Below are 22757 nucleotides of genomic sequence, written 5' to 3'. Positions count from 1 at the left end.
GTGTCATACCTTTAGCTCCCTGGTGCAGCAGAGCTGACACGCTAAAACTGAGGTTGCGGCAGATGTCTGTGGAGGGGGTCTTGACCACGCTCTGGCTGTTCTCCAGACAGCTGTAATGCTAGAACGTGTCCCAGGCAGGCACAGTTGGTGGCCACGTCACCTCCCTCAGAACCAGTGAAGATCTCCAGTTTCTTACAGTGTGGCATCAGCACAATCTATAGAGAGGACAAAAATATACAGAAGATGGAATTAGATTTAGTATGTAGTCGAAGGGCTGAATCCCAACGTAGCCCTTTACACTCGTACCCATATACGGGTTGAAAATGGCAGATTTGGGCACTAATAAGCACCTACATTGGAATGTAGTGGGTGTACAGTAACATGCTATACATGACATCAGAATTCTGGCTCTGCATTTCACAGCGCTGTATGGATTGACTGACAGCCGTTTGAACTTGAGCACCGCGCGCGACAAGAAGTTGCCCCCATCCCTCCCGGTAATTGGGCAACTTTAGCACATTTTTCAAAGTCTGAGTAAGGGAAACACTGCACACGCACCTGAATTCAGTCATGACTCCTTTCTATGCATCAAATTTACGATCTGTTTCTCTGAATTGCCTTGTGAAAGCCTAACACTGTAAAATCATATTTTATAACTTAGCTAGTCTTGTTGGCAATAGAAAAAGCTTCAAATCATGCCCACCTGACCCAGATTGAGATTTATAATGGACCGTTTTTGGATTGTGTAAACAACAACAGTAACTAAACGACTACAAGTGTGCTTGCTCTAGCATATTTGAGATTCTTCAAAGTAGCCATCCTTTTCCTTGATGACAGCTTTGCGCATTCTTGGCATTCTCTCAACCAGCTTCATGAGGAATGCTTTTCTAACAGTCTTGAAGGAGTTCCCACATATGCTGAGCACTTGTTGGTTGCTTTTCCTACACTCTGCGGTCCAACTCATCCCAAACCAATTGGGTTGAGGTCGGGTGATTGTGGAGGCCAGGTCATCTGATAAAGCACTCCATCACTCTCCTTCTTGGTCAAACTCCCCTTACACAGCTTGGAGGTGAGTTTTGGGTCATTGTCCTGTTGAAAAACAAATGATAGTCCCACTAAGCGCAAACCAGATGGGATGGCGTATCGCTGCAGAATGCTGTGGTGGCCATGCTGGTTAAGGGTGCCTTGAATTCTAAATAAATCACTGACAGTCTCCCCAGCAAAGCACCCCCACACCATCACACCTCCTCCTCCATGCTTCACAGTGGGAACCACACATGCAGAGATCAGACGTTCACCTACTCTGCGTCTCACAAAGACATGGAAATTGGAACCAGAAATCTCAAATGTGGACTAATCAGACCAAAGGACAGATTTCCACCTGTCTAATGTCCATTGCTCGTGTTTCTTGGCCCAAGCAAGTCTCTTCTTCTTATTGGTGTCCTTTAGTAGTGGTTTCTTTGCAGCAATTCGACCATGAAGGCCTGATTCACAGTCTCCTCTGAACAGTTGATGTTGAGATATGTTTGTTACTTGAACGCTGCGAAGCATTTATTTGGGCTGCAATCTGAGGTGCAGATACTGTAACTCTAATGAACTTATCCTCTGCAGCAGAGGTAACTCTGGGTCTTCCTTTCCTGTGGCGGTCCTCATGAGAGCCAGTTTCATCATAGCGCTTGATGGTTTTTGCGACTGCACTTGAAGAAACTTTCAAAATTCTTGAAATTATCCGGATTGACTGACCTTCATGTCTTAAAGTAATGACAAACTGTCTTTTCTCTTTGCTTATTTGAGCTGTTCTTGCCATAATATGGACTTGGTCTTTTACCAAATAGGGCTATCTTCGGTATACCACCCCTACCTTGTCACAACACAACTGATTGGCTTAAACACGTTAAGTAGGAAAGGAATTCCACAAATTAACTTTTAAGAAGGCACACCTGTTAATAGAAATGCATTCCAGACTACCTCATGAAGCTGGTTGAGATAATGCCAAGAGTGTGCAAAGCTGTCATCAAGGCAAAGGGGTGGCTACTTTGAAGAATCTCAAATATAAAATATATTTGGATTTGTTTAACACTTTTTTGGTTACTACATGATTCCATATGTGTTATTTAATAGTTTTGATGTCTTCACTATTATTCTACAATGTAGAAAATAGTAAAAATAAAGAAAAACACTGGAATGAGTAGGTGTGTCAAAACCTTTGACTGGTACTGTATGTGCTGAGTTGTGTAAGGCATTGCTACGCCATCTTGAGGATCCAAGATGGCGTAGCAGTGCGTTCGTGTACTCTGTAGTGTGTCCATGTAAATAGGCAGTTTTTTTTTGTCTCTTTCATATATATTTCTCAATCACACTTTTCATCCTTCAACTAAATATACTTTCCTGCAACCCGCCTCACCCAATGTGGAACGGATTCTATTATTTATTTTACCTTTTTATCCAGAACCTCCAGTTGAAACTAGCCAGCTAACTAGCTACTTGCTATTAGCCACCGTTAGCAGTTTTCACCATTGTCCGTGGCCTGCACTACCTACCAGCCAGCTCTAGCCTGGACTATTATCGGCCAGTCTGCACAGCGCGCTATCGACCAAGAATATATCAGATTTTCTGCCGGAATCACTGAATCACTGGACCTTAACACCGGATCATCACAACTAGCTAGCTGCAACTGAATGGATGTTGTTGGCTAATCACCACCGCCCCCGAATCAAGCATCAGTTAGCCTTGAGCTAGCCTCGAGCCAGGCCCATCTCCCGGCTATCTACCTCTCTGTCAACCAGACGGGACCTCCTAGTGTCGACAGGGAGCCCCGCCGATCCATCACGACTGGTCTGCCGATGTAATCGTCTGATGTGGTTTCAACAGGCTTCCCGTTGCGACGACCACGAAGATCCATCTGCTAGCCCCGGCCCGCTAGCTCATGCAATCAACAGCCGTGCTTCCTGCTAGCCTGTGCTGTAGCAGCCATTCGAACTGCTCCCGGTCTCACCTATTGCTGTTCACTGGACCTTATGATCACTCAGCTGAACAGCTGATGCCTGCTGGACTGTTCCTTTACACGGTACCCCCATCCTGTTTATCTGTTTAGCCTCAGCCCAAACTTTCGTCGCCATTACCAGTTGTTGTCTTAGCTCTCTCGAATAACACCTGTGATTGCTTTATGTCTCTCTCCCATGTCAATATGCCTTGCCTATTGCTGTTCCGGTTAGTTCTTATTATACAATTACACTGTAGAGCCCCCAGTCCCGCTCAACCAGCCTCAGAGAGCTCCTTTGTCCCACCCCACATACACGCAGAGACCTGCTCAATCGGTGCCTCCAGTGATGCTATCTCTTTCATCGTTACCCAACGCTTAGGTTTACCTCCACTGTACTCATATCCTTCCATATCCTTGTCTGTACATAATGCCCTGAATCAATTCTACAACGCCTGGAAATCTGCCCCTTTTTATTCTCTGTACCCAACGCACTAGAAGACCAGATCTTAAAGCCTTTAGCCGTATCCTTATTCTACTCGTCCTCTGTTCCTCTGGTGATGTAGAGGTTAACCCAGGCCCTGTAGCCCCCAGTATCACTCCTACTCCCCAGGCGCTATCATTTGTTGACTTCTGTAACCATAAAAGCCTTGGTTTCTTGCATGTTAACATCAGAAGCCTTCTCCCTAAGTTTGAGTTACTCACTGCGTTAGCACACTGTGCCAACCCTGATGTTCTAGCAGTGTCTGAATCCTAACTTAGGAAGACCACCAAAAATTCTGAAATGTCCATCCCCAACTACAACATTTCCCGTCTAGATAGAACTGCCAAAGGGGGCGGAGTTGCAATCTACTGTAGAGATAGCCTGCAGAGCTCTATCATACTATCCAGGTCTGTGCCCAAACAGTTTGAGCTTCTACTTCTAAAAATCCACCTCTCCAGAAATAAGTCTGTCACTGTTGCCGCTTGCTACAGACCTCCCTCAGCCCCTAGCTGTGCCCTGGACACCATATGTGAATTGCTTGGTGACCTAAACTGGGATATGCTTAACACCCCGGCCGTCCTACAATCTAAACTAGATGCCCTCAATCTCACACAAATTATCAAGGAACCTACCAGGTACAACCCTAAATCTGTAAACATGGGTACCCTCATAGATATCACCCTGACTAATTTACCCTCTAAATACACCTCCGCTGTCTTCAACCAGGATCTCAGCGATCACTGCCTCATTGCCTGCGTCCATAATGGGTCCGCGGTCAAACGACCACCCCAAATCACTGTCAAACGCGCCCTAAAACACTTCAGCGAGCAGGCCTTTCTAATTGACCTGGCCCGGGTATCCTGGATGGATATTGACCTCATTCCATCAGTAGAGGATGCCTGGTTGTTCTTTAAAAGTGCTTTCCTCTCCATCTTAAATAAGCATGCCCCGTTCAAAAAATGCAGAACTAAGAACAGATATAGCCCCTGGTTCACCCCAGACTTGACTGCCCTTGACCAGCACAAAAACATCCTGTGGCGTACTGCATTAGCATCTAACAGCCCCCACGATATGCAACTTTTCAGGGAAGTCAGGAACCAATATACACAAGGAGTTAGGAAAGCAAAGGCTAGCTTTTTCAAACAGAAATGTGCATCCTGTAGCACTAATTCCAAAAAGTTTTGGGACACTGTAAAGTCCATGGAGAATAAGAGCACCTCCTCCCAGCTGCCCACTGCACTGAGGCTAGGAAACACTGTCACCACCGATAAATCTACGATAATCGAGAATTTCAATAAGCATTCTGCTACGGCTGGCCATGCTTTCCACCTGGCTACCCCTACCCCGGTCACAAGCTCTACCCCCCCCCCCCGCTTCTCCTTCACCCAAATTCAGATAGCTGATGTTCTGAAAGAGCTGCAAAATCTGGACCCCTACAAATCAGCTGGGCTAGACAATTTGGACCCTTTCTTTCTAAAATTCGCAGCCGAAATTGTAGCAACCCCTATTACTAGCCTGTTCAACCTCTCTTTCGTATCATCTGAGATCCCCAGAGATTGGAAAGCTGCCACGGTCATCCCCCTCTTCAAAGGGGGTGACACTCTAGATCCAAACTGTTACAGACCTATATCCATCCTGCCCTGCCTTTCGAAAGTATTTGAAAGCCAAGTTAACAAACAGATCACCGTCCATTTCGAATCCCACCGTACCTTCTCCGCTATATAATCTGGTTTTGGAGCTGGTCATGGGTGCACCTCAGCCACTCTAAAGGTCCTAAATGATATTATAACCGCGATCGATAAAAGACAGTACTGTGCAGCCGTCTTCATCGACCTGGCCAAGGCTTTCGACTCTGTCAATCACTGCATTCTTATTGGCAGACTAAATAGCCTTGGTTTCTCAAATGACTGCCTCGCCTGGTTCACCAACTACTTCTCAGATAGAGTTCAATGTGTCAAATCGGAGGGCCTGTTGTCTGGACCTCTGGCAGTCTCTATGGGGGTGCCACAGGGTTCAAATCTCGGGCCGACTCTATTCTCTGTGTATATCAATGATGTCGCTCTTGCTGCTGGTGACTCTCAGATCCACCTCTACGCAGACGACACCATTTTGTATACATCTGGCCCTTCATTGGACACTGTGTTAACAAACCTCCAAAAGAGCTTCAATGCCATACAACACTCCTTCCGTAGCCTCCAACTGCTCTTAAACACTAGGAAAACTAAATGCATGCTCTTCAATCGAACGCTGCTTGCACCCACCTGCCCGACTAGAATCACTACTCTTGGCGGTCTGACTTAGAATATGTGGGACAACTACAAATACCTAGGTGTCTGGTTAGACCGTAAACTCTCCTTCCAGAGTCACATTAAGCATCTCCAATCCAAAGTTAAATCTAGAATCGGCTTCCTATTTCGCAACAAAGCCTCCTTCACTCATGCTGCCAAACATGCCCTCGTAAAACGGACTATCCTACCGATCCTTGACTTCAGCAATGTCATTTACAAAATAGCCTCCAACACTCTACTCAGCAAATTGGATGTAGTCTATCACAGTGCCATCCATTTTGTCACCAAAGCCCCATATACTACCCACCATTGTGACCTGTACGCTCTCGTTGGCTGGCCCTCACTACATATTCGTCGCCAAACCCACTGGCTCCAGGTCATCTATAAATCACTGCTAGGCAAATCCCCGCCTTATCTTAGCTCATTGGTCACCATAGCAACACCCACCCGTAGTCTGCGCTCCAGCAGGTATATCTCACTGGTCATCCCCAAAGCCAACACCTCCTTTGGCCGCCATTCCTTCCAGTTCTCTGCTGCTAATGACTGGAACGAACTGCAAATATCTCTGAAGCTGGAGACTCTTATCTCCCTCACTAACTTTAAGCATCAGTTGTCAGAGCAGTTTACCAATCACTGCACCTGTACACAGCCCATCTGTAATTAGCCCACCCAACTAACACATCCCCATATTGTTATTTATTTTGCTCATTTGCACCCCAGTATCTCTATTTGCACATCTTCTTCTGCACATCTATAACTCCAGTGTTAATACTAAATTGTAATTATTTTGCACTATGGCCTATTTATTGCCTTACCTCCATAACTTACTGCATTTGCACACACTGTATATAGATTTTCTATTGTGTTATTGACTTTATGTTTTGTTTACCCCATATGTAACTCTGTGTTGTTGTTTTTATCGCACTGCTTTGCTTGATCTTGGCCAGGTCGCAGTTGTAAATGAGAACTTGTTCTCAACTGGCTTACCTGGTTAAATAAAGGTGAAAAATGGGGTTCAAATGGTTCGCAAATGTGCTTCAAATGAGAAGGTTGTGGCTCCTGTTGATACTTAAACATCATGGAGAACACACACACACAGACACACACACAAGATGATTTCAGGCTTTTTCAAGTTGTTCAGGCTTTTTCATCACAGCTCTATTCAGTTGTAGACAGCAGAGGAGACGTGAACTACTCAATGAACCGTATTCAACCATATTGAATTACGGTTAAATAAAGGTGAAAATAAATAAATAAATAAACAAGATGAGTTAGGGAACACCCATGACCCCAAAAGCCTTAGAAGAATGTTACGTTGAGGTCAAAGGTGACTCACAGGTCCAACCTTGGCGTCCTCTGCCTCGTAGATGTAGTGGTCCAGGTCGATGAAGTAGAAGCCTGACTCCACAATGTCAGACATATGTTCTTTACACACATACAGACGCATCACCTGAGAACAACTGCAGTGAGAAAGTAAAAATAGGAAATGTCAAGATATGTCATAGACTGGAGTTCAACTGGAATTGAAAAGTTTTAACATCTTAGTGTTGCATTCAAGATAACAGTCCCTTTAAAGACTGCTGCTGTATCAAAAGAGGCAACTATGGATAACCATTTAGCCAAATAAGTGATGACATACTATGTGGGACTGAGGTGAGCTGTACCAATCTACGCCACTTGTCAGTCAGTATGGCTCAGTATTGAACAGCCTGCTGTCATTTCATGCCCAACCCTTGTCATAGAGAGCTATCCTCCTATAGGTTTTCACTTCCTCCCTTACCTAACCTACTTGTACACATTCAGTATAGAGTCATCCTCTTTATAGAACCATCTTTCTAACCAAATAGACAGCAGTTGGTCAAAGTCAATAAGATGTTGGCCTCCCGAGTATGCAGTTAGCAGTTTACAATATTGGCTATTTAGTTCGGAGTTTGATCTCTCTTGGCTCCCCCTCACCCCATCTCATTCAAGGGCTTCTTTTCCAGTGAGGGCCATCCCTGTCTGTTCTCACCCAGCCTCTCCCTCCTCCGGCACTCCCCCCCAGTCATGCTGGTCTTTCAAGTCCTCCTTCCATACTAACCCCTCGTTAACTAAGCTAGCTACAGTTGAAGTCTGAAGTTCACATACACTTAGGTTGGAGTCATTAAAACTTGTTTTTCAACCACTCCAAAAATGTCTTGTTAACAAACTATAGTTTTGGCAAGTCGGTTAGGACATCTACTTTGTGCATGACACAAGTAATTTTTCCAACAATTGTTTACAGATAGATTATTTCACTTATAATTCACTGTATCACAATTCCAGTGGGTCAGAAGTTTACATACACTAAGTTGACTGTGCCTTTAAACAGCTTGGAAAATTCCAGAAAATGATGTCATGGCTTTAGAAGCTTCTGATAGGCTAATTGACATCATTTGAGTCAATTGGAGGTGTACCTGTGGATGTATTTCAAGGCCTACCTTCAAACTCAGTGCCTCTTTGCTTGACATCATGGGAAAATCTAAATAAATCAGCCAAGACCTCAGAAAATTTTTTGTGGACCTCCACAAGTCTGGTTCATCCTTGGGAGCAATTTCCAAACGCCTGAAGGTACCACGTTCATCTGTACAAACAATAGTACGCATGTATAAACACCATGGGACCACGCAGCCGTCATACCGCTCAGGAAGGAGACGCGTTCTGTGTCCTAGAGATGAACATACCTTGGTGCGAAATGTGCAAATCAATCCCAGAACAACAGCAAAGGACCTTGTGAAGATGCTGGAGGAAACAGGTACAAAAGTATCTATATCCACAGTAAAACGAGTCCTATATCGACATAACCTGAAAGGCCGCTCAGCAAGGAAGAAGCCACTGCTCCAAAACCCCAATAAAAAAGCCACACTAACAAACAAAAATAGAACTGTTTGGCCATAATGACCATCGTTATGTGTGGAGGAAAAAGGGGAAGGCTTGCAAGCCAAAGAACACCATCCCAACCGTGAAGCATGGGGGTGGCAGCATCATGCTGTGGTGGTGCTTTGCTGCAGGAGGGACTGGTGCACTTAACAAAATAGATGGCATCATTTGGAAGGAAAATTATGTAGATATATTGAAGCAACATCTCAAGACATCAGTCAGGAAGTTAAAGCTTGGTCGCAAATGGGTCTTCCAAATGGACAATGACGCCAAGCATACTTCCAAAGTTGTGGCAGAATGGCTTAAGGACAACAAAGTGAAGGTATTGGAGTGGCAAAGCCCTGACCTCAATCCTATAGAACATTTGTGGGCAGAACTGAAAAAGCGTGTGCGAGCAAGGAGGCCTACAAACCTGACTCAGTTACACCAGCTTTGTCAGGAGGAATGGGCCAAAAGTTACCCAACTTATTGTGGGAAGCTTGTGGAAGGCTTACTGAAACTTTGACCCAAGTTAAACAATTTAAAGGCAATGCTACCAAATACTAATTGAGTGTATGTAAACGTCTGACCCACTGGTAATGTGATGAAATAAATAAAAGCTGAAATAAATACTATTATTCTGACATTTAACATTCTTAAAATAAAGTGGTGATCCTAACTGACCTAAAACAATTTTTACTAGGATTAAATGTCAAGAATTGTGAAAAACTGAGTTTAAATGTATTTGGCTAGGTGTATGTACACTTCCGATTCAACTGTAGCTAACCCACTGGGCAAATACTGGTTGAATCAACGTTGTATCCACTTAATTTCAATTAAATTACGCTGAACCAACATGGAATATACGTTGAATTGACGTCTGTGCCCAGTGGGAATGCTCTTGGTTAAACCAAAGATACTGGTTACTTTTATATGTGGTTAAACGCAGTGTTTATTTTGGCACAATTTTTTAAATTTAGTCGATATAAAATAGTCACATTTTTTATCATTTGAATAATGATTTAGTCTAGTTATTGTCATGACAAACAGTGGGCCATTTTAGTCAACTAAATGCCCTTTCATTTTAGTCACATCACATTTGTATCGCCTCATTAACCTATAGTAAACATAAATCACTGACTTCCATGTGCACAAACATACATAGCCTTGTCTTACCAACAGATTGTTCTGCATAACATCCTATTCTCTTCCCAACAGCAAATATATGACAAACATATATAAGAATAACATTATATTATATAAGAATTATCTGCCATGTAAATTCCTAATTCAGCCTACATTGATACGGCATATTACATACAAAACAAACAGACACTCACAAGCGCACAGAGAGAGAGAGTAGCACAATCACCAGATGGATTTGCAAAGTAGTATGGGTTGCACCTCCATCACTCAGTTGCATCATTGCCATTGTTATCAACGTTCCGCAGCCACATTAGGCCTTTTCACACTGCATTGTTCTTAGCCCCATGCGATCTTAGCCCCATGCTAGACTAGCCCTGGACTAGTTTAGCCTGTGTTTACACAAGCATTTGTTAACCCTGTGCTAAGCTTGAGCCCTGGGCTAAGGATTCACACTTGCATTCCAAAGCCCTGGGCTAACAAACAAACACAACATGCGACCAATATCCTATCTCTGACGCGACCAATGTTATAAACAATAAACATTTATTAGCACATTATTTCCTAGCAGTTGATTTCCAACAGTGGTTTGTATAAACCTTTCTGTCTGCCTGTCTGACCTCAGAAACAATGTTTCACTTTTGAAATTCAATCTCGCCCCTGTACAGAGAATGCTGTGCACGAGACATCAACTTTTCTGGTCCAGGCGAAATCATGCAACAATATTATTATCATGGATATGTCCAATTAAACGTCAATAGAAAAACTATGAAAACATTTTGCGTTTGCTGCCCTTCCAGCTGTAGAGTTTGTAGCTTTAGCTGGCTAAGTGAGAAGACGCTAGCCAGCCTGCATAGCAAAATAAATTACTAGGCATAGCAACCAATACTTTCGCGTGGATGAAAGTATTTTGGTTTTTGTCCTCAGAAGGTAGTATGAAATACTGTGAATTTACTTTTCAAAATGATGCAGAACGCATTACAGGCATCACAAGCATACAGTGCATTCGGAAAGTATTCAGACCCCTTGACTTTTTCCACATTTTGTTACGTTACAGCCTTATTCTAAAATGGAATAAAACATATATATATCCTCAGCAATCTACACACAATACCGCATAATGACAAACCGAAAACAGTTTTTTAGAAATTTCCAAAGGCACTGTAAATTAAGTGTAAGTGCAGCTTTTGTGATTGGACAATGAGCATTATAGGAGTTTTTAGCCTTGGACTAAGGTGCAGCTTGAACGCGCCTATTGATGTCCAGAAGTAGAACGGGGGCTAATAACTTTGAATGGGAGCTATTGACTGTTTCACCCAGTGATGTAGTCGAGTCACTAAACCTTGAGTCCGAATCGAGTCGAATTCCCCTGTGCTAGGGTCTGAGTCCAAGTCCAATGCTGTCTAGCTCCCGCCTATCCTTTCTTTGGATTGGTGGATACATCTAATTATTTTAATGAATATTCGATGAGGGTTGTTGACGTCAACCGCCATTATTCAATGGAGAGAGATGCTATGCTACTAGCCTCCTGACATGAATATGCATAGCCATCTCGAGACAACTCCGATATAAAGTGTTTTTTCTCAAAGTTGCTGGGATGTCATGTGTCCTACTTATATCAGTACACTTGTAACAACTTAAGCATTACGAAACTTCTATTCGATCAAATAAACCTCACGTAGCAAATTCGACACTCATTGTCCTCCTTACAAAAATTAGTTGCTTGGTGGGCGAAACAACGAACAAACACCACCTGCTGGAGGGAGACAGATTTTCAGCCAAGTTGGCCCTCTCTCTTCCTCTTCCTCTCTGGCTATAGCTACACTACATGACCAAAAGTATGTGGACACCTGCTCGTCGAACATCTCATTCCAAAATCATGGGCATTAATATGGAGTTGGTCTCCTCTTTGCTGCTATAACAGTCTCCACTCTTCTGGGAAGGCTTCACACTAGATGTTGGAACATTGCTGCAGGGACTTGATTCCATTCAGCCACAAGAGCATTGGTGAGGTCGACCACTGATGTTGGGCGATTAGGCCTGGCTCGAGTCGGCGTTCCAATTCATCCCAAAGGTGTTTGATGGGGTTGAGGTCTGGGCTCTGTGCTGGCCAGTCAAGTTCTTCCACACCGATCTCGACAAACCATTTCTGTATGGACCTTGCTTTGTTTACAGGGGCATTGTCATGCTGAAACATCGAGCCCTGACTGTTGCCACAAAGTTGGAAGCCCAGAATTGTCTAGAATGTCATTGTATGCTGTAGCATTAAGATTTCCCTTCACTGGAACTAAGGGGCCTAGCCCAAACCATGAAAAACAGTCCCAGACCATTATTCCTCCTCCATCAAACTTTACAGTTGGCAATATGCATTGGGGCAGATAGCATTCTCCTGGCATCCGCCAAACCCAGATTCGTCCGTCGGACTGCCATATGGTGAAGCGTGATTCCAGATAACGCGTTTCCACTGCTCCAGAGTCCAATGGCGGCGAGCTTTACACCCCTCCAGCCGATGCTTGGCATTGCGCATGGTGATCTTAGGCTTGTATGGGTTTGGGAAATGGGAAATGGGAAATGGGTTTCCATGGCTGCTCGGCCATGGAAACCCATTTCATGAAGCTCCAGTTCTTGTGCTGGCGTTGCTCTCATGAGGACCGCCACAGGAATGGAAGACACAGAGTTACCTCTGCTGCAGAAGATAAGTTCATTAGAGTTACCAGCTTCAGAAATTGCAGCCCAAATAAATGCTTCATAGAGTTCAAGTCACAGACACGTCTCAAGATCAACTGTTCAGAGCAGACTGTGTGAATCAGGCCTTCATGGTCAAATTGCTGCAAAGAAACCACTACTAAAGGACACCAATAATAAGAAGAGACTTGCTTGGGCCAAGAAACATGATCAATGGACATTAGACCGGTGGAAATGTGTCCTTTGGTCTGGAGTCCAAATTTGAGATTTCTGGTTCCAACAGCCGAGGCTTTGTGAGACGCGGTGTGGGTGAATGGATTATCTCTGCATGTTTATTTCCTACCATAAAGCATGGAGATGTGATGGTGTGGGGTGCTTTGCTGGTGACACTGTCTGTGATTTATTTAGAATTCAAGGCACACTTAACCAGCATGGCTACCACAGAATTCTGCAGTGATACGCCATCCCATCTGGTTTGGGCTTAGTGGGACTATCATTTGTTTTTCAACAGGACAATGACCCAACACACCTCCAGGCTGTGTAAGGGGAGTTTGACCAAGAAGGAGAGTGATGGAGTGCTGCATCAAATGACCTGGCCTCCACAATCCCCCGACCTCAACCCAATTGAGATGGTTTGGGATGAATCATACTGCAGAGTGAAGGAAAAGCAGCCAACAAGTGCTCAGCATATGTGGGAACTCCTTCAAGACTGTTGGAAAAGCATTCCAGGAGAAGCTGGTTGAGAGAATGCCAAGAGTGTGCAAAGCTGTCATCAAGGCAAAAGGTGGCTATATGAAGAATCTCAAATATAAAATATATTTTGATTTGTTTAACACGTTTTTGGTTACTACATGATTCCATATGTGTTATTTCATAGTTTTGATGTCTTCACTATTATTCTACAATGTAGAAAATAGTAAAAAATAAAGAAAAACCCTTGAACGAGTAGGTGTGTCCAGACTTTTGACTCGTACTGTAGGCATTTATTTAAAAAGTACTAATATTGACATTTATTAACAAACCTTAAAGAAACTGTTACACAGTATTAGAGTACCCGCTCCAGTATTTCTCCAGTATTTTCAAAAGATTCAGTGGAAGCAGGATCAGGCAGCGTTCATCCAATTACAAGACATGTATTTCCAGATTAATGGTACATGGTTTGCAAATGTTCTTTGAATGATTCCAGCCTAGCCTACTTCTAGTCTCTCACAGTCATAAACTAACACATTGATACACTACCGGCCAAAAGTTTTAGAACACCTACTCATTCAAGGGTTTTCTTTATTTTTACTGCATACCCAAAACCGATTAGTGAAGGTGCTGAAGGCAAAAGGCAAAACTATCAAATGTATTTTTGACTGGGAGTGTGCAGAGACTTTTTCCTTTTTTAAATTCAAATTAGTAACACCTTTGTGTTGTGTTGTTGTGTTGAACTCATCCCTAATCGACATACAAGTAACTGAATTATATTCATTCAACGGTTATATGTTAATCAAATAGATTAACAGAACATTATATTTATTAATCCAATCTAATCTAATTACATGTTATTCAATCTATTATTTATTAAGTAATTGTTGTCTCTTTCTCATACTTTGTGTAGGCTACCCCTACCAAAAATAAAAGATAAAACGGTATGAAACATCTGTAATGGAAAGCGAAAGAAGCAGGCAACACATAGTCCAAGTTCATCTACTTCATTCACATGGCAGAATACAATTTAACTCTGAATTGCGTGAATGAAACAAAATATAGAAAATTAAAAACCCACATGCATTATACATGTATAGGGAACTTTGTAGCCTAAGTTTAAGTCAAGCATATGTCTGTGCTATCTCAGTGCACCACACAGGAAGACAGTGTCAGGGGGAAATGATTGCATGGTGTGAGAAGGATGTCATGTTTATTACGTCTGTGACAGATGTTGAATGATGTGATCAGTAGCGCAGTGAAGAAGTTGTTTTTTGCCTTAAGGACTGTGGACCAGTAACACCTTGGTTTACAGCAAGATTCAATAGTATTTGTTTGTTTTGGAGAGAGGGAAGGACAGAGAGAGCGAAAGAGAGGGAAGGAGAGGGTGTGTTTGAGAGGGAAGGGTGACAGGGAGAAAGACTGACTGTGAGGAGTGTCAGAGAGGGAGAAAGAAAGAGAGAGTGAGAAAGAGAGAGAGAGAGCAAGAGAGAGCGAGAGCGAGAGCGAGAGTCCAACACTGCTAGTGAAACATGTCAGCTGTTGGTTAAGGGAGGCTGAAGAAGAAAAATACATAGGAGAGAGAGAGAGAGAGAGAGAGAGAGAGGCAGGGTCTGGGTGTATGTATGCCAGGATGGAGAGACCCTCCTGTCTCCCGCGGAGCAGCAAGATGAACAGCTACATCACCAACGCCCTCTCTGACTTCTTCTTCAAGTATGAGACCCCCCGACAGGTGCTGGTGCGGAACAGGAGGGTGGGGGTCGTGTGCCGATTGATTCAGCTGGGGGTCCTGGCTTACATCATCGGGTAAGACCCCCCCTCTTTTAAAGGAGGTTATTTAACGGGACACTACATGCATGCAAACTTAGAGTGGAGCGGGGTGAACATGTGAGTTGTGTGTGAGCTTGTCTGTTTCAGCAAGACTAAGAAATTCCTCAACTGCAAAATGCATGACCCAGCTTTCATTATTTACATTACATGGCTTGTTTGTTGAAATGTCTACTGTCAATTAATCAAGAGATATCTGACCAAATTAAGAAGGTGTGATATTTAAAGATGCAGTCTGGGATCTTAAGCACTTACAAATTCAGAACATATTGTACAAATTGGAATCCGTAACATATTATACAAATTGCAAAACAAAAATGTACTAAATAATAATGAAGCGAAAATGCCTTATTAGGCTATACAGTCATTCTACAGTACCTTTTGAATCACTTTTAGAAATATGAGTTTGGCCAGTCTTTGGTTTGAGGATCATGCAGTGAGCTATGCATGTCTAGTTTGTTAATTGAGCCTAGCAGATGCTCTTATATTCCCATGCCTTAATCACAGTCAACAAAAATGTTTTTTGTAACAACAATATCATGGAATAAAATAGAATACATTACAGTTAGGTGCAGATAGGCCTACCTAATGATATGCAACTACTGTGTTAAAAACAAATGGCTGCGGTGCAGGATAGACAGTAGGCAAGGATGGTGAAACAAGGATCTTTACTGGTGGTCCAAAAGCCAGGATACAAAACAACGGACTATTCACGAAAACAAATGAGGAGCACATAGGTCTCCAGAAAAAAAGGCTGACAGCAAACAATACGAAATACTTACTCTGACTGGAATAACACAATACATTTACATTTTAGTCATTTAGCAGACGCTCTTATCCAGAGCGACTTACAGTGCATACATTATTTTATTTTTCATACTGGCCCCCCGTGGGAATTGAACCCACAACCCTGGTGTTGCAAACGCCATGCTCTACCAACTGAGCTACATCCCTGCCATCCATTCCCTCCCCTACCCTGGACGACGCAGGGCCAATTATGCGCCGCCCCATGGGTCTCCCGGTCGCGGCCGGCTATGACAGAGCCTGGATTCAAACCAGGATCTATAGTGGCACAGCTAGCACTGCGATGCAGTGCCTTAGACCACTGCACCACTCGGGATACCACAATGACACAGGGAGAACACTTCTCGAGTACCTGTAACTCCGTCACGTGATCCGACACTGATACGTACTGCTTGACATCAAGGAACTAGCAGAGAAAACTGAGCAAGGGAACACAGGGAAGTGAGGGCATAAATACACAGGTGAATCAGATAGCCACAGGTGACACCAATAGGCAGATAATTAGTCCCGACTGTGAGTGAGGAGGTGCCTATGGTTGTCGGAGGATGACACCTAGTGGGTCGCTCCGGAACTGCGACCCACTCCTGCAACACTTTTATTATAATGGTGATATTTTCACCCTTACCCTTGTATGTGGTGGAATGTGAATCCACAAACTGGCTACTTTGCCATGTAGGCTAATGCTTACAAAACAAAAAACAGTTTCTAAAACCACAAATCTAAATGCTCTGGTCTGTCCTAGGAGTGAGGGTAAACGTTAGGCATGTTCTCTGCTATCCACTTTCTGTTGAAATTATTATTTTATGTATAGGGGAGGGTCACTTATTAATTTTTTCAAGCGTTCAAGGAGGGTCCGGAAAAAATATATTTTAGGGAGGGCCATCCATTTTCATTTCAGAGAGGACCGATTTTCTCCAGGTGACCCTTATTATAAATAACGGAAGGCCACAGTGGTGTAGATTATGGCGATACGGATATCACTTAAATAAGTATGAAAAATGTATGCACTCACTAACTGTAAGTCGCTCTGGATAAGAGCGTCTGCTAAATGACTAAAATGTAAATGTAAAATTTAATAATCTGCAAGGTCAATCCGACGTCTGCAGTGGCCATACAGCATTTATTGCGATGTGGCCTCCGCCTAAGTCAGAGCATTCATACTTCTTGCGCTTCGCAGAAACAGAGCAGAGCTGTTGTGAAGGAAGTTGTCAAGGAAGTGAGTTTGTGTTTATATTGGACCTTCCGCCCCCAGGACCTCCCGCTTTTGACATTATCGATCATAGTCTGCTGCTGGAAAAACGTATGTGTCATGGCTTTACACCCCCTGCTATACTGTGGAGAAAGAGTTACCTGTCTAACAGAACACAGAGGGTGCCTCTCCACCATAATCAAGGTAGAATCAGGAATTCCCCAGGGCAGCTGTCTATGCCCCTTACTTTTTTCAATCTTTACTAACGACATGCCACTGGCTTTGAGTAGTGTGTCTATGTATGTGGATGACTCAACAATATACAAAGAGGGAAAATTGTAATTGGCACAGAACAGGGTAGCAAGGCTGGCCCTTGGATGTACACAGAGAGCAAACATTAATAATATGCATGTTAATCTCTCCTTGTTCAAAGTGGAGGAGAGATTGACTTCATCACTAGTTGTATTTGTGAGAGGTATTGACATGTTGAAAGCACCGAGCTGTCTATTTAAATGACTAGCACACAGCTCAGACACCCATGCATACCTCAAAACACATGCCACCAGAGGTCTCTTCACAGTCCCCAAGTCCAGAACAGACTATGGGAGGCGTGCAGTACTACATAGAGCCATGACTACATGGAACTCTATTCCACATCAGGTAACTGATGCAAGCAGTAGAATCAGATTGAAAAAACAGATAAATAGATAGTCACATAGGACCAATCCTCTCCTTAGCTTGCAGACTTGTAGGTTGACAAATAGTGTGATGAATCAGGCGGATGAATTCTTTGGACTTTCATGTTGTACTTTGTACTTTCTTACTGGAGATGCACCAAAAGACAGACTGTGTCATGTCTCAACAAAACAAATGACTTGTTTACACTTTGTGTGTGTGTGTGTACGTGTGTGTGTGTGTGTACGTGTGTGTACGTGTGTACGTACCTGTGTCTGTGGGTGTTTTGTGTGTCTGTATACATCTTCAGGCATCTGGACTTCAGGAGCTACAGGACATGAACAGGCTGAGGCATATGCTCACACAGATAACAATCAAACATGGGTAAACACAGCTACGCTGCTTTTTCTCAGTGATTTCCCTCCTTGAGATAATACCGGAAAGGCATGTGACATTTCAAAAGTTGATTCTCTGTTGAAAACACATCAGAGAAACTTAAATGCGCTCAGCTTGGCAGATTCAGTCATACCAGAATTATAATACCTCAGACGTTTGATCTTCCTTCACATCCTAAAGACATCCCCCCTACCGTTGGGCCGTTGGGCCCTTGAGCAAGGCCCTTAACCCCACAACATGATCTCCATCCAGAATTATACTACCTCATAAGTATGTTCTTTCTTTACATCCTAAAGACATTCCCCGACCATTGGGCCCTTGAGCAAGGCCCTTAACCCTACAACATGCTCTCCATCTAGGGGCACTGCACTGCAGCTTGACCCTGTGCTTGTCTAAACTGTATGTGTGAAGTGTGATGTGTGCTGTCTGGGGGTGGGGGGTGATTATGAACCTGTCCAGGACTCTCTTAATCAGAGCCCTGCTGGCTTTGGCAGCTCAGAGATAAAAAATAACTTGGCTTTTCAGTACATTTACATTTTAGTCATTTAGCAGAGGCTCTCAAAGGCTCTGCATGGTCAATCCAACATCTGCAGTGGCCGTACAGCATTTACTGAGATACGACATCTGCAGTCAGTGCATTTATACTTTTTGCGCTTCGCTGAGCAGAGCAGAGCTGTTGTGAAGGAAGTTGTAAAGGAGTTTGTGTTTATACAGGACCTCCCGCCCCCACCTACCATCAACCAATCATGTCAATGCGGATCTATACGGAGCTCTCCGCATTGTTACAAGATTTGGGTGACGCATGGCAGCTCAATTTGCCTCTGCATGCCTACGGAGGCTCTGCAACTGCGTCACACAATCCATACGGCGCCTCCGACCACATTTTCGGATCAAGCATAAATCGGCTTCTATCCAGAGCGACTTACAGTAGTGGTTCCCCGTTGGAATCAAACCCACAACCCTGGCATTGCAATTTCCATGCCTTACCAACTGAGCCACACAGGATCAGACAGCCACGGGCCTTAATAGAAGTAGGGAGACTCAAAAGAAATCTATCTGAAAAACACAGTGTGCTCAGCAAGAGCCACAAAGCCAATCACACATCAAAAGATCTGTCGCATGGTCTGTCTGACTTTCTCTCTCTCTCTCTCTCTCTCTCTCTCTCTCTCTCTCTCTCTCTCTCTCTCTCTCTCTCTCTCTCTCTCTCTCTCTCTCTCTCTCTCTCTCTCCTCTCTCTCTCTCTCTTTCTCTCTCTCTCTCTCTCTCTCTCTCTCTCTCTCTCTCTCTCTCTCTCTCTCTCTCTCTCTCTCTCTCTCTCTCTCTCTCTTCTCTCCTCTCTCTCTCTCTCTCTCTCTCAGGCCTTAGGATACAGAACCGATACAGATCTTACTTAGATTGTTCTGGTGGAAAATGCTTTTCCTCATGTCACGCTTTGGTTTCTTCTAATGTGGTCGTTCTTACTGTTCTTTCTATATGGACTTTAATCAGAAACAACAACAACGATGGGATTTGTAGTCATAAGCTTGACGCAGACATCCAGTTGAAGTGTACCAGTTTATTTTTGAAAAGTTTAATTACAGCCAAACTGTGTGTGTGTGTGTGTGTGTACGTGGGTGTGTGTGTGTGTGTGTACGTGGGTGTGTGTGACACTTGTGACTTAAGCTGTAAGGCAGTGGCAGTGGAAGGAGTTGTAGACGTGTGTAACATCCTGTCTCTGGGGCTTGATGCCAGGGGGTTATTGCTTTATATGTCATTTCAGTACTTGTTTAATATGTCATTTTATATTATCCCAGTGTACGTACATATAGCCCTATGACATAATCTACTCTACTGTTAATTCTCTTGCTCACAAGCTGGTGTCCATCATTCTGGAGAAGGTAGGTTGAGACAGACAGACAGACAGACAGACAGTGCTACTATTAAAAGGCTGTCCAAGGAAGTCCCTTACGTATCAGCTACACAGAGATACAATAACAGGCATGTCAGACTCAGCCAAGCTCAATACGAGCAGAAATAGGTTAATAACCTGGGATATAGATAAGGTATATTCACCCATGTGTGCAGATAAATGTACATGTAACGGTATGTAATAATCTCATTGTCACACATTCCACGTATTCCATCCCAACTCTTAACATTCTATGCATTCAGAGCATTCCCCTTGAGTCTGGAAATCTCTGTTAGTGTCCCAAATGGCACCCTATTCCCTACATAGTGCATGGTCATAGGGTTACATTTACATTGTTTACAAACATTGGAGTAAAAAAAAACACGTATATTTTGGGTTCTGATGTGGTACGACAGTTGAACTAAGCTCATGACGAATTTATAAGTTATATTCTTCAAGAATCAATGGGCACATATCATTAATTTATGAGTCGTAAAATAGATGTAGCAACTGCTGATTGCCCCTTTTAATCCTACCTTAATTCAACATCACCTGGTGATAGCCAGCTTGCACTGGGATTACTGTCTTTCTGCCTAATTCTCACTGCTGTGAGAGAGGCCTATACATCAGTCTGTGTGAAGATAGTACAAAAATTACCATAAACCTCATTTTAATCTTTAATTTGAAGCTTTTCTTCAATAATGTGCGTTATAAAGAGGCGACTGTTTATATATTGCTCAGTTTACTAAACTGTCTTTAGTTTACTAAATCACCTCTGTATAACGCACATTGTTGAAGAAAAGTTTCAAATTAAATCCCACCGCAAGATAAGGTTTATGGTATTTTTTGCACACTATGAAAATGTACAAAAATAAGTAATTCTATGCACTATGCATTTCACGAGGATTTTTGCATCACACATTGAAGTGTAAGAGGCCTCCAGTTTTTAAAATGGACTGGATCTTTATACTTACCACCTGGGTCCTGTTTCAGTAATAGTGAAATCAGACCTTTTTTATAGGAGTAGTTCAAACATGCTAATAATGGATCTTTGAGTACATAAAAAAAGGTTTGATATACTTCTACTGGTATGCCATCAAGCCCTGGGGTTTTTCCAGACTGAAAGGATTTAATTGCCTCAAGAACTCCCTCCTCTGTAAGTTGGCCTTCACACAGGTATTTTTGTACAATTGATAATTTGACATTATTATTATTATTATTAGGGCAAAAATCCTTAGAGTTAACAGGAGGAGACTGGAAAGAAAACATATGCTTCAAATATTTTGCATACTTTTTCAAAATATAATTAGGTGAATCATGGATGACTCCGTCATTTGTAACGAGTTTCTGTAAATTATTTTTGGTAGCATTTCTATGATGGAGATTCAAGAAAAAAGTGGTGCATTTTTCACAATTTTCCATCCAGTTTCTTTATTTTTGTAATAGATTACACTTGATCGTTCCAAATCTGTTTTATTGCTATCTACCTGTCCTGTTAGTCCCTCTATTTCCTTTATTAGTCTAATCTCTTTTGACCGAAACTGCTTTGTTTTAAAGATGAGTATTTAATTAATTGGCCTCTAAAGGTACATTTGAAAGTGTCTCATACAATAAGGGGATCTACTGTACCTATGTTCTGAAGGAAAACGTCCGTTATAAATTATTTTTACCAGCTGACACTCGCTGACACTCGTTGCCTCTGATTGGGAGTCACTCAGGCCAACATAGATATACAAAACATAGACTTACACACCCTGGCTCAACATAACATAGTCCCCAGAGCCAGGGCGTGACAGTACCCCCCCCCAAAGGCGCGGACTCCGGCCGCGCCAAACAACCACAACAGGGGAGGGACCGGGTGGGCACTCCGCCTCGGCGGCGGATCCGGCTCCGGACATGACCCAGGCACGGGTTGTGCTGGACTGACGACGCCCACCCCTGGCTTGATGCGTGGAGGAGGAACGGGCCGGACCGGGCTGACGAAGCGCACCACTGACCTGGTGCGGGGAGCTTGGATGGGCCGGACTGGGCTGGCGACGCGCACCACAGACTTGGTGCGGAGAGCAGGAACGGGCCGGACAGGGCTGACGAAACGCACCATAGACTTGGTGCGGAGAGCAGGCACGGGCCGTGCCGGACTGACGACGCACACCACTGGCTTGGTGCGGGAAGCTTGGATGGGCCGGACTGGGCTGGCGACGCGCACCACAGACTTGGTGCGGAGAGCAGGAACGGGCCGTGCCGGACTGACGACGCACACCACTGGCTTGGTGCGGGAAGCTTGGATGGGCCGGACTGGGCTGGCGACGCGCACCACATACTTGGTGCGGAGAGCAGGAACGGGCCGGACTGGGCTGTCGACGCACACCGTAGGTTTGGTGCGGGGAGCAGGAATAGGCCGGACTGGGCTGGCGATGCGCACCACAGACCTGGTGCGGAGAGCAGGAACGGGCAGAGCCGGGCTGACGAGACGCACCACAGACTTGGTGCGGGGAGCAGGAACAGACCGGACCGTACTAGGGACACACACCACTGGCCTTACACCGGGATCTGGAACGGGCCGGACCGGACTGGTAACACACCCCAGTACCTCTCGCCGTGCCTCTACACCTTCCATCCCCTCTTCTACCAGTGGCCCCCGTAACCTGGCGGCCTCCTCTGCAACCCCGCTGGACCGCTCCATAGCGGCCTCCTGCTGCCCCGACGTCGTGAGCCCCCCCCCTAAAAATTTTCTGGGGGTCTCTCCTCCCCGTGGGCCAGGCCTCCATCATTCTCGCCCACCTCTCGCTCCTCTGTCTCCAACCCTCGTCACTCAGCACCTCAATGGGCTT

General features: G+C 44.0%; 1 protein-coding gene across 1 annotated transcript in view; it reads left to right on the top strand.

Moving 5' to 3' along the window:
* Positions 1-14789: 14789 nt before the first annotated feature.
* Positions 14790-22757, top strand: part of LOC311136392 (P2X purinoceptor 1-like) — a gene marked incomplete at its 3' end in the record, with an annotated part of 40680 nt that continues 32712 nt past the window's right edge. Inside the window, exon 1 of the mRNA XM_084170489.1 lies at positions 14790-14953. Within this exon, the coding sequence (XP_084026615.1) occupies positions 14817-14953 (137 nt within the window). The 5' untranslated portion in view covers positions 14790-14816. The remainder of the gene's footprint in view (positions 14954-22757) is intronic.

The sequence above is a fragment of the Coregonus lavaretus genome (assembly GCF_964263955.1).
Source record: "Coregonus lavaretus genome assembly, chromosome: 10".
In the NCBI taxonomy this organism is placed as follows: domain Eukaryota; kingdom Metazoa; phylum Chordata; class Actinopteri; order Salmoniformes; family Salmonidae; genus Coregonus; species Coregonus lavaretus.
The sequence above is the reverse complement of the archived record's forward strand: the minus strand, read 5'-3'. Positions and strand labels throughout refer to the sequence as shown.